The 12834-nt window shown below is 41.3% G+C and overlaps 1 protein-coding gene across 9 annotated transcripts; it reads right to left on the reverse strand.

Annotated features, from left to right (window-relative positions):
* Positions 1–1807: 1807 nt before the first annotated feature.
* On the reverse strand, positions 1808–10975 carry LOC109908446 (protein FAM133-like). Of its 9 annotated transcripts, XM_031795145.1 has the most exons (9): positions 9547–10585; positions 9376–9473; positions 6856–6934; positions 6683–6754; positions 6498–6587; positions 6323–6391; positions 5990–6073; positions 4567–4626; positions 2560–2605 (listed from the first exon to the last, which is right to left on the reverse strand). In XM_031795145.1, exons 1-8 carry the CDS (start codon positions 9589–9591, stop codon positions 4573–4575), a joined length of 591 nt encoding a protein of 196 aa, XP_031651005.1. In that variant the 5' UTR covers positions 9592–10585; the 3' UTR covers positions 2560–2605; positions 4567–4572. The 9 variants fall into 9 exon arrangements, 5 of the variants coding, with proteins under 5 accessions (XP_031651006.1, XP_031651005.1, XP_031651004.1 ...); XR_004203850.1 differs by lacking the exon at positions 9547–10585 and adding an exon at positions 10613–10971 and having other exon boundaries at positions 1808–2605; positions 6323–6587; XM_031795146.1 differs by lacking the exon at positions 4567–4626 and having other exon boundaries at positions 2555–2605; positions 9547–10589.
* Between the last annotated feature and the right edge of the window lie 1859 nt (positions 10976–12834).

A 12834-nucleotide genomic window follows, 5' to 3' on the forward strand; every position in this document is an offset into this window, starting at 1 on the left:
GCATTTGCGATAACTGGCTACTGGCACATCGCTATGGAGGAATTTTGGCCCACTTTTCTTTGCAGAATTGTTTTAATTCAGCCCCATTAGAGGGTGTAAGCTTGTTTGACTTATGTAAAAAAAAACACTGCATGGCCTCAAAGTGCTAATTTAATATCATGGATGGTCAGTCCTTGCATCCAAAGCGCCGTCTATGAATTTGAGAGTGGTGTCACGTGTTCGTCATAAGGAGTAGACCAAGATGCAGCGTGGTATGTTTCCATTCTTTCTTTTGGAAATGAAAACTTCAAAGGCCAAAACAACACCTGAAACGTGCCGCTAGACTAATGCTCACAGTCAACAATACATAGACAAGATCCCACAAAGCACAATGGGAAAATGGCTACCTAAATATGATCCCCAATCAGAGACAACAATAAACAGCTGCCTCTGATTGGGAACCATATCAGGCCAACATAGTTATACAATTCCCCTAGTTAACACACCCTAAATCACATCCCGACAAGTGGGTACATTTCTCCAGGCCCATCCCTCAGCCTTTCACCAAAATATAGGCAGGCGGACATTATTGTTTCAAATGCAGATTAGCCCTTCAATGCCCACCCCCCTGAGATTTAATTACCTCCATTCCGCAACTGTTACAGTGCCTTCAGAATTCAGAATGGCTTAAAATGTGGTTATTTCTCACCCATGTACACACACGATACCCCATAATGACAAAGCGAAAACATGTTTATAGATTTTTGGGGAAATTTATTGAAAATGAAATACAGAAATATCTCAATTACATAAGTATTCACACCCCTGAGTCAATACACGCCAGAATCACCTTTGGCAGCTGTGAGTCTTTAAGACACGTGTCAAACTCATTCCACAGAGGGCCGAGTTTCTGCAGGTTTTCGCTCCACCCATGTACTTGATTGAATTAAGGTCACTAATTAGTAAGGAACTCCCCCTCACCTGGTGGTCTAGGTCTGAATTGAATGGAAAAACAAAAAACCTGCAGACGCTAATCGGCTCTCTGTGGAATGTGTTTGACACCCCTGCTCTAAGAGCTTTGCACACCTGGATTGTACAATATTTGCACATTCTTTCTAAGTTTCAAGCTCTGTCACTATGTTGTTGATCATTGCTAGACAGCCATTTTCAAGTCTTGCCATAGATTTTCAAGCCGATTTAAGTCAAAACTGTAACTAGGCCACTCAGGAACATTCAATGTCATCTTGGTAAGCTTCTCCAATGTATATTTGGCCTTGTGTTTTAGGTTATTGTCCTGCTGAATGGTGAATTTGTCTCCCAGTGTCTGTTGCAAAGCAGACAACCAGGTTTTCCCCTAGGATTTTGCCTGTGCTTAGCTCTATTCCATTCATTTTTTATCAACAACAAAAAACCTCCCTGGTCCTTGCTGGTGACAAGCATACCCATAACATGATGCATGCTTGAAAATATGTGGTATTCAGTGTTGAATTTTCCCCAAACATAACACTTTGTATTTAGGACACAAAGTTCCTTTCTTTGCAGGTTTACTTTAGTGCCTTAATGCAAACAGGGATATTTGTATTCTGTACAGGCTTCCTTCTTTTCACTCTATCATTTAGGTTAGTATTGTGGAGTAACTACAATGTTGTTGATCTATCCTCCTATCACAGACAATAAACTCTGTAACTGTTTTAAAGTCACCATTTTCTTCCTCTCCAGCAACGGAGTTAGGAAGGACGCCTGTATCGTTGTAGTGACAGGGTGTATTGATACACCATCCAAAGTGTAATTAATAACTTCATGCTCAAAATGGGTATTCAATGTCTGCTTTTTTTTTATCCATCTACCAATAGGTGCCCTTCTTTGCGAGGCTTTGGAAACCCTCCCCGGTCGTTGTGGTTGAATCGGTGTTTGAAATTCACTGCCCGACTAAGGGACCTTACAGATAATTGTATGTGTGGGGTAGAGATGAGGTAGTCATTCAAAAATCATGTTAAACACTACTATTGCACAGAGTCCATGCAACTCTTGAACTTATTTAGGCTTGCCATTACAAAGGGGTTGAATACTTGACACTTTGACTTTATGGGGTAATAATGTAGGTCAGTGACACAAAATCTCAATGAAATCATTTTAAATTCAGGAATACCACAAAATACAGGAAAAGTCAAGGAGTGTGAATACTTTCTGAAGGAACTGTATATTTTATGACCCAAATGTTGCATTGGCATACTTTACCAGTCAAAAGTTTGGACACACCTACTCATTCCAGGGTTTTTCTTTATTTTTACTATTTTCCACATCAAAACTAAGAAATAACACATATGGAATCATGTAGTAACCAAAAACGTGTTAAACAAATCAAAATAGATTTTATATTCTTCAAAGTAGCCACCCTTTGCCTTGATGACCGCTTTGCCCACTCTTGGCATTCTTTGAGTTCCCACATATGCTGAGCACTTGTTGGCTGCTTTTGCTTCACTCTGCGGTCCATCTCATCCAAACCATCTCAATTGGGTTGAGGTTGGATGGTTGTGGAGGCCAGGTCATCTGATGCAGAACTCCATCACTCTCCTTCTTGGTCATATAGCCTTTACACAGCCTGGAGGTGTGTTGGGTCATTGTCCTGTTGAAAAACAAATGACAGTCCTACTAAGCGCCAACCAGATGGGATGGTGTAATGCTGCAGAATGCTGTGGTAGCCATGCTGGTTAAGTGTCCCTTGAATTCTAAATCAATCACAGTGTCACCAGTAAAGCACCCCCACACCTGCGATCCGTTCACCTACTCTGTCTCACAAATACACAGCTGTTGGAATAAAAAATAAAACATTTCGACAAACCAAAGGACAGATGTCCATTGCTCATGTTTCTTGGCCCAATCAAGCCTCTTATTATTGATGTCCTTTAGTGTTGGTTTCTTTGCAGCAATTCCACCATGAAGACCTGATTCACGCAGTCTCCTCTGAACAGTTGATGTTGGAGATGTGTCTGTTACTTGAACTCTGAAGCATTTATTTGGGCTGCAATTTCTGAGGCTATTGGCTGACCTTCATGTTTTAAAGTAATGATGGTCTGTCGTTCCTCTGATTTTTTTAGCTGTACTTGGCATAACATGGACTTGGTCTTTCACAGTGGCGTAAAGTACTTAAGTAAAAAATACTTTAAAGTACTACTTAAGTAGGTTTTGGTGCATCTGTACTTTACTACTTATATTTTGCTAACTTTTACTGTAAAACATTCCTAAAGAAGTGTTATTTTTACATTTTGACAGGGAAATGGTCCAATTCACACACTTATCAGAACATCCCTGGTCATCCCTACTGCCTCTGATCTGGCGGACTAACTAAACACAATACTTCATTTGTAAATTATATCTGAGTGTGCCACCACTACTTTGTCACAACACAATTGATTGGCTCAAACACATTAAAAGGAGGAAATAAATTCCAAATTAATTTAACAAGGCACATCTGTTAATTGAAATTCATTCCAGGTGACTACCTCGAAGCTGGTTGAGAGAATGCCAAGAGTGTGCAAAGCTGTCAAGACAAAGGGTGGCTACTTTGAAGAATCTCAAAAATATATATATTTTTGGTTACATGATTCCATATGTGGTACTTCCTAGTTTTGATGTCTTCACTATTATTCTACAATGTGGAAAAAAGACCCTGGAATGAGTAGGTGTGTCTAGACCTTTGACTGGTACTGTACATTAAGTCATACATTGAGACTTTTCCTTATTAAAATTGTACAGTTTTTCGTGATGCGTCCTGGATGATAAGTATAAATGTGAATCATTCATCCACTAAAAATAATATTATCATGGATAAAACATTAACACTTAAATAATGAAACCAGATTAATTTATAGATATCATTCATAGTTGTATAACATTTAACAGATTGTCCCTTGTGATTATGACCATTTGACTTGTATTTTTATAATCCCAATTTATATGAGGATGGCAAGAGAAGTGACCATCATATCAGATGACACACATCATGGCACCAGCATAAAAGTCCCAAAATTACCTCATTGTGTAGCTAGCGATGCAGTTTTAGAAAGATGTGATTGTCAAGTAAAAATTATACAGCAGGGTGTACAAAATGAAAGTACATTTTCATAGGCACATTTTTCAGTTCGGCCTCACTTGACAACTTGTGGTTTCCTTATTGCCGTTTATTTACATTGAATAAAAAACATTATGTTTTCACAGATGGTTTGATTCTAGTTCACCCGTCCTTATGTTGCTTTCAAGACAACTGTGAACTCGGAAAATAAACGAGGCCAAATCATGACGTCTGATTTTTAGGTCGGAAAGTCTGTTCTAGAAAGATGTCAGAGTTTCCGACTTGGAATTCCGAGTTGGATGACCGTTCAAACCAATTTTCCCCCAGTCAGAGCTTGTTTTATTCCCCCAGGTTCCCAGTTGTTTTGAAAGCGGTATTAGTTTAATACTCTCAAGCCAGCAGTTCCCATAGTGCACCAACTACCCCAGTCATGGGAGGCAGCCCAGGTGGGATTTGTTGGTAGTTGGAAGGCAGGAGCTCTCTACTAGTGGAAAGAGCCACATCTCTAGTCTAACCTCGCATCAGAAGAGGTTTTTTCTCTTCTGCTTCTTTTTCCTCCTCTTCTTTGATTTGTCCTGTTAAAATTTACAACAGTTAGACAGGGAAGTGTTAGGCTTCCATTCTGTTCTTATATACGATCTGTGCAGAAAAATATATTTATCAGGCAGTATTGCATTACATGTCAAAATGTAATACATTATTACAAATGTTTTACTTTTTATCCCATTTTTCATGATTAGGATCTTGCTTCATTGCTGCAACTCCCCAACCGGCTCAGGAGAGGCAAAGGTCAAGTCATGCATCCTCCAAAACATGACCCGCCAAACCGCTCGCTTAACCCGGAAGCCAGCTGCAACAAAGTGTTGGAGGAAACACTATTCGAATGACAACCGAAGTCCGCTTGCAGGTGCCTTGGCCCGCCACAAGGGGTCACCAGAGGACGATGAGACAAGTCCACTAGGAGGAGATGCACTGCAGTACTTAATGCAGCTGGTGGCCACACCAGATACTGACTGTTACTTTAGATTTTTACCCCCCCTTTGTTCAGGGACACATGATTCCATTTCTGTTAGTCACATGTCTATGGAACTTGTTTAGTTTATGTCTCAGTTGTTGAATCTTGTTATGTTCATACAAATATTTACATGTTAAGTATGCTGAAAATGGGCCTTCTGGGTGGCGCAGTGGTCTAGGGTAGCTGTGCCACCAGAGATTCTGGGTTCGAGTCCAGGCTCTGTCGCAGCCCGCCGCGACCGGGAGGCCCATGGGGCGGCGCACAATTGGCCCAGCGTTGGCCGGGTTAGGGAGGGTTTGGCCGGCAGGGATATCCTTGTCTCATCGCGCAATAGCGACTCCTGTTGCGGGGCGGGCGCAGTGCACGCTGACCAGGTCACCAGGCGTAGTGTTTCCTCCGGCTGGCTTCCGGGCATTGTGTCAAGAGGCAGTGCGGCTGGGTTGGGTTGTGTTTCAGAGGACACATGGCTCTCGACCGTCACCTCTCCCGAGTCCATAGGGGAGATGCAGCGATGAGATGAGACAAGACTAACTACCAATTGGATACCAGGAAATTGGGGAGAACAAAGGAGTATTTTTTGAGGAAAGTAGACCTTTCTTGCATAGAACAACATTTAGATTTAGTGAAGAACTCATGTAAAAAATAAAATAAAAAAAAGAGTTAAAGATTGCAAATGAATGAACTGAAATCAAACCATGGCTGAACAAACACAGAAACACAATGATGGTGAGGGCTAAGATAAAGATGGAACGTTGAGAAGTGAATGTTGAATAGTGCACACCAACCAAAACATAAGGTCTAGACCAGAAGTATCCAGATGGATTTGATTCAAATACATTTAAGAGTGCAGAAATGTCTGAAACTAAAATGACTTATTTCATTACGTAAGGAAGGAGGTGCAATATTCTCCATATCAAACTAACCTTGCCGTCAGGCTCCAATTCTACAGTAGAGTCATCCGATGCTTTCTTAGAGGACCGCTTTTTCCTTTTGGTGCTCTTTTCATTCTGACCACACAGACATCAGATAAAAACAATTAGTTACAGTAGGACAATACTGTTTCTCAATATTCATGTACCAACCAAATCAAAATAGTTCCAGGACATTTAACTCACAGTACTTCACACAGCTCTTTGTGCACGCCATAGAAATATCATTACGTCTAATTAATTATATTTCTATGGTGCCCATAGGGTGACATAGGGTAAACGGTAGGACAAGCTGACAGACTTGTCACCAACATCTATGGCACATACCTCGTCTTCAGAGTCTGAGGAAGAGCTGCTAGAGGAATCAGAACTTGATGAGGATGAAGGAGAGGAATGCTTGACCAAACACAATGAAAGCAGAGCTCATTAGATTTGAAGACAGTAGCTGACACAAAAATATATTAGTGGAAAGCTTCCATTTTCAAAGGGCAGATAAAACTACCGCAGTATGTCTACCACCAGTCTTCAACAAAACATTGAAGACAGCTTTCTTCACCCGGTTGGATTTCTTTCCTTTCTCGCTCTTCTTTTTCTAAACACAAAACAAAGATTTGGTGTGAGGGGTAGATACAGTAAAACAAAATGGTTGTATTCAAATGTTAAACATGGATGGAACTGGAAGCTTACCTCTTTCTCCTTGTATTTGTCAACGCCACCTAGTAACTTCTCTCTGTTCTTCGCCAGCTCCTTCTTCCAATTCTATAAGAAGCAAATAGCGATGTTTTATGTAAGCTAAATATAAAAACACTGAATTTGTACAGTATAATAAGTCAAATAAAGAAGACACATTTGAACAATACCGAGTTCATTTGGTCCTCAAAGTCCGCCAGGGCTCTGGAGCCTTTCTTCTTCCTGTCTATGATCTCCTTCACCTCTTCCCTGATGACAGAAGAAAAACCATCACTCAACAATGGATCACAACTGATGGCCTTCCGCTGAAGGCCCATTCTGCTAACTGCGGCCTGCTAGCTACCTAGAGCTACTTGGAACCCTACTAATCCACGACTGGTCTATCGACGTCGACGCACGAAAAGGGAAAAACAGACTTACCGCCATCGCTAGCTTGCCTGCCCCGGTCTGCTAACTGCTAGCTTGCTTGCCCCGGTCTGCTAACTGCTAGCTTGCTTGCCCCGGTCTGCTAACTGCTAGCTTGCTTGCCCCGGTCTGCTAACTGCTAGCTTGCTTGCCCCGGTCTGCTAACTGCTAGCTTGCTTGCCCCGGTCTGCTAACTGCTAGCTTGCCTGCCCCGGTCTGCTAACTGCTAGCTTGCTTGCCCCGGTCTGCTAACTGTCTGAATCGCCATATCCCCAGCCAGCCCAACCACTCAATTGACCCATATGTTCACTTGGCTACGTATGCCTCTCTAATATCAATATGCCTCATCCATTACGGTCTTATTTCACTGTAGAGCCTCTAGCCCTGCTCAATATGCCTTAACCAACCATGTTGTTCCACCTCCTACATATGCGATGACATCACCTTGTTTAAACGTCTCTAGAGACTATATCTCTCTCATCATTACTCAATGCCTAGGTTTACCTCCAATGTACTCACATCCTACCTTACCTTTGTCTGTACACTATGCCTTGAATCTATACTATCGTTCCCAGAAACCTGCTCCTTTTACTCTGTTCCGAACGTGCTAGACGGCGAGTTCGTATAGCCTTTAGCCGTACCCTTATCCTACTTCTCCTCTGGTGACGTAGAGGTTAATTCAGGTCCTGCAGTGCCTAGCTCCACTCCTACTCCCCAGGTGCTCTCATTTGTTGACTTCTGTAACCATAAAAGCCTTGGTTTCATGCACGTCAACATTAGAAGCCTAGTCCCGAAGTTTGTTTTACTCACTGCTTTAGCACACTCTGCCAACCCGGATTTCTTAGCCATGTCTGAATCCTGGCTTAGGAAGACCACACCAAAAACCCTGAAATCGCCATTCCTAACGATAACATTTTCCACCAAGATAAAACTGCCAAGGGAGGCGGTGTTGCAATCTACTGCAAAGATAGTCTGCAGAGTTCTGTCTTACTATTCAGGTCTGTACCCAAAGAATTCGAGCTTCTACTTTAAAAATTCACCTTTCCAGAAACAAGTCTCTCACTGTTGCCGACCACTATAGACCCCAAATCCGTAAACACGGGCACCCTCAGATATGATCCTAACTAACTCAACCCTCCAAATACACCTCTGCTGTTTTCAATCAAGATCTCAGCCTCATTGCCTGCATCCGTAATGGGTCTGCGACCAAACCGCATCACTGTCAAACGCTCCCTAAAACACTTCTGCGAGCAGGCCTTTCTAATAGACCTGGCCGGGGTATCCTGGAATGACATTGACCTCATCCGGTCAGTAGAGGATGCCTGGTTAATCATTAAAAGTGCCTTCCTCACCATCTTAAATAAGCATGCCCCATTCAACAAATGTAGAACTTGGAATAGATATAGTCCTTGGTTCGCTCCAGACCTGTCTGCCCTTGACCAGCACAAAAACATCCTGTGGCGTTCTGCATTAGCATCGAATAGCCCCCGTGATATGCAACTTTTCAAGTAAGTTAGGAACAAATATACACAGGCAGTTAGGAAAGCTACGGCTAGCTTTTTCAAACAGAAATTTGCATCCTGTAGTACAAACTCAAGAGTTCTGGGACACTAAAGTCCATGGAGAATAAGAGCACCTCCTCCCAGCTGCCCACTGCTCTGAGGCTAGGAAACATTGTTACCACTGATAAATCCACTATAATTGAGAATTTCAATGAACATTTCTCTATGGCTGGCCATGCTTTCCACTTGGCTACCCCTTCCCCGGTCAACTGCCCGGCACCCTCCATAGCAACCCGCCAAAGCCCCCACCATTTCTCCTTCACCCAAATCTAGATAGCTGATGTTCTGAAAGAGCTGTTTGTTTGTTTATTCCATGTGTAACTCTGTGTTGTTGTATGTGTCGAACTGCTATGCTGTATCTTGGCCAGGTCGCAGTTGCAAATGAGAACTTGTTCTCAACTAGCCTACCTGGTTAAATAGAGGTGAAATAAAATGTAAAAAATAAAAAAATGGTGACGTAGGCCTAGGCCCAAACATTCACAAGGGCATGGCCACAATTTCTTGTGATTTGCAGGGAGCATTTCACACCGTGTAGCCTAGTATTACAAGAAAGCATTGCTTTATCACCCCGATTTACACACATAGAAGGTAATAGGGATCCACCATATACCCGTGGACACTCTTCAGCAATATTAATGACGGATGTTCAACTCACCAGTTGTATAACCTGGAGAGCTTTTCAGGCACAACGCCCAAGTCCTTACGTGTCATCTTAATGCTTACCATGTTGGCCGTGGTCTGCTCAGGTAATCCTGGATAGAGGGTCCTGCATTGGGTGCGGGTCCATTGGCACGAGATGCAGCTATTGGGTTCACATAAGACTAAAAACACAGAGGGAGGCAGTCAGACCAGACATCTCAACATTGACATCTGGCTACCATCCCAAAAACACACCTTGCCAAACAAACAGCACATCGACATTCTGTGTGTTCCTGGCATAGACAATAACACTAGCTAGACAGGAATTGGTTCGTAAATTAACTGTGGAGTGCCAGAGTGCGTTCAGCGTGCACACTGGACGCTCTGGCGGAGGAGCAGTGTTGATCTGAGCTCAACCGCAGTCAAGCACCCAAGCGAACTGGCAAAAGTTGGCTAGCTACTTCCAGACAAATTAAATAACACCTTACTGAAAATGTTACTCGCCCTAGCAGAGCTGGTTAGTGCCTTTATGTTATCATGAGGGTTAGTGACAAATGTATGGCAACAATTTTGTTCAGTTTCTATTGCCGACGTTTACTTACACCGGTCATAACAAAGTTAATGGTGTTTGTAAATACTTCAATTATTCCGCGGCCTCTGGCACTCAAACTAAAAGTGCTGTGAAAGTCGAAGTAGATTTACGAACGTACCATCACTTGTATTATCTTGGTACGATCAGTAACTTTTATTAGGGTCAAACAAGTCCAAGGCGGTCAATGACAACTCTACGGCCTTCCCGTAAAAATATGTTTACAAATTCATACAGTAAATTAGTAGCAGATCGTGAATTGATGAACTCGAGCTGACTACTGTAAAATTAGTTTATTCGTCCGCGTTCTTTGGATTATGTTAACAGACAGGATGTGTTAGCTATCTACCTATATTATTATAAACATAAACTGATATTTCGACCTAAATAGATAGGTTTAATTATCTTCTGGCACGGATATCGGTCCTTCTTGTTAGTTACCTGCTAACTTGTTATTCTGTATCTGCCAGGTTAGTTTGCCTAGCTAGTTAGCTATATTCGTTCGATAAACATATTGTAGTTATTTTAACATACGCTTTGTGCATCTTTGATATGGTTTAATTGAAATTCAATTTGCCTGCACACTTAGCTACAATAACTAGCTTAGATGGCCTAGCTAACATTTTTCAGTGCCCGCTTTTAGCTATAGCCAACACGTTTGTTTTCATGCATACCATTAATCGTAAAAAGCTTAAGATCCACACAACTTGGATTATTTAACACATTGCTCACCACTCTTGTCCCTCTTCCCCATTTCGGTAGATTTAGCCTACGACCGCGCTAATATCAATCAATCCACTAAAAAAAGTTAGATGATTTTAAAGAGGTTACGTAGCTGGTTTCCACACTAGGTAACACAACCACAAAGTCAGATGCCACAGAGTCAAAATTGTCTACAACATTTTTGCTTTTTGGTCTTAATTTAAGGCTAGGGTAAGGTATATGGTTAGTATTGTGGTTGGGTTTTAAATCCGATTTTAACCAAATAAATAGCAGAAATGGGCGGAGTTGAGCCATAATTATGACTTTGTAGCTGTTTTAACTAGTGACGACCGGTCTCTGACGACGGACACAGACATGCAGTACAATCACAGATAGAACAACGAGACAGATATTTTAGCGGATGTACAGACGTGAAGCGTCTGCTTGGTGTTTCCATGGTAGTGAGAGGAAGCCGACTGGCAGGCAGTGGGAGAAAATGGAACGAGATTGAGTTTGGCCGACGTTCTGCAATTTTCTCATCGATGAAACATTTGATCTCAATACAGTTTTCTGTTCCCTAAACTAGAATATGTCATGAAAAGAGTGGACTAAGTTTAGTAGACTTTACTCTTTGCAAAAGTTTTTAAAAATCGCGATGTTTAGGAGTGCAAATGCGAATTGAGTTATTTACACACCCGCACTTCATTAATAAGTAAGCGGCCCCTAAATGGAAATATGCAGATGATGCTTCGACGCGCCAATAGGATCTTGCTAGTTCGTGCTTGGCTCTGCCCACCTCCTTGCTTGTTCTGCCCACTAGACTAATTTTGTTCCCATCGGGTCGGCTGTCGTCTATCTTGGTTTAGTAAAACATCCTTGATACAATCAAAGACCACAGTACATTATTTCGTACAGTTGCGCTAAAGAAATTACTGCCTCATAGCGGTAAATAAATAAATACAAACACCATCATAAAAAACACAGGTAGAAATGTACCTTTATAAAATAACAGGAATTGTGTTGTTAAGATTATACACAATAATGCCAGTGGAAACACATTTAACACACAAAACATTTATTTTACCAAAATAAAAATGTCAGGCAGTTGTGAATACAATAGCAGAAACTTTAAGTTGCTACATCCACTATGATAACTTACTGATGCGTCATAATATTTTTTAACGAAGTTTTGCGAGAATTACTACATAGCAGCAAAATCAGCTTAGGGAAAAGCTAAACTATATACTTTTTTTAATAGAAATATCCCCCATCCCTCCAAGAGAGAATAGTGCCAAACTATGTTACCTAAAATGTGGTTCTTGGCAACACTATCATAATCGCAAAAACGGGCAATGAGAAAATTAGGATTCATGCTTATGCATCAACAACCTGCTTCAGACCAGCTTTGAATCACAATATATGAAATGCATTTTATTTTAAAAGTGGTACTGTACAAATGTAAGGGCAGACTACACAATGGACATAGACTAGACATGATGTTATGTAGCAAGACCAATAATTCGCTAGAAAAGTAATAATATGGCGAATGCTGATTCCCCCAAAACCAGTAGCTGTTTCACCTGAAAAACACATATCATCGTTGTATTGTACACCAAATATAATTTCAACAGAGAACACCACTAATAATAGAGAAACACAAGATAAGTAACCTGCACAAACAGCACCTCATCAACAATTAGCTATAATTGAAAAAACACTAATGCCTAAATCCTTTAAATCAAGATAAGGGTTTCATTGGATTCATTGAGCATGTCCTTTTACAACAACCAATAAAACACCCGTAGCTGAAGTACAGAAGACACCACAATAAGAACTGGGTAGGCTTATCCTATGCTTACTGCAGATAGGGTGATCTGCATTTACTGGGGATATCAGCTTGCTATCAGTGCTTGGTCTCGCTGGATTCATCCCAAATGGTAACATATATATACAGTAGTGCCCTACTTTTGACCACAGCTCTATGGGCCCAAGTCAAAAGAAGAACACTAGGGAATAGTGAGCCATCTGGGTCTCAGACTCGGACTAAGGACCCTACTCAGGCAGCACGTAGAGGAACTACTCTGAAGTTAGGAACTCAGAATCACACCTGAACTGACAGGAAGCACACTTATAATAACACTTCTTAAACGTGATATATTGTGTCTATTTAAAAATAAGACCATCTGGTGGTAATTAAATAAGCAGTAGTGAGAGAAGTAAATTTAAATGTTTATGAATAATAAAATGTGTTA

The sequence above is a fragment of the Oncorhynchus kisutch genome, linkage group LG17 (genome assembly GCF_002021735.2).
Source record: "Oncorhynchus kisutch isolate 150728-3 linkage group LG17, Okis_V2, whole genome shotgun sequence".
Lineage (NCBI taxonomy): Eukaryota > Metazoa > Chordata > Actinopteri > Salmoniformes > Salmonidae > Oncorhynchus > Oncorhynchus kisutch.

Bases quoted from the DNA above. Each gene is read 5' to 3' on its own strand.
- LOC109908446 (XM_031795145.1), bottom strand. From the start codon at position 9,591: ATGCCAGGAACACACAGAATGTCGATGTGCTGTTTGTTTGGCAAG. The intron at 6,755-6,855 runs GTATTGTTCAAA...TGCTTCTTATAG, and splicing joins TTGAGGACCAAATGAACTCG to AATTGGAAGAAGGAGCTGGC. The intron at 6,074-6,322 runs GTATGTGCCATA...CTGTGTGGTCAG, and splicing joins CCTCAGACTCTGAAGACGAG to AATGAAAAGAGCACCAAAAG.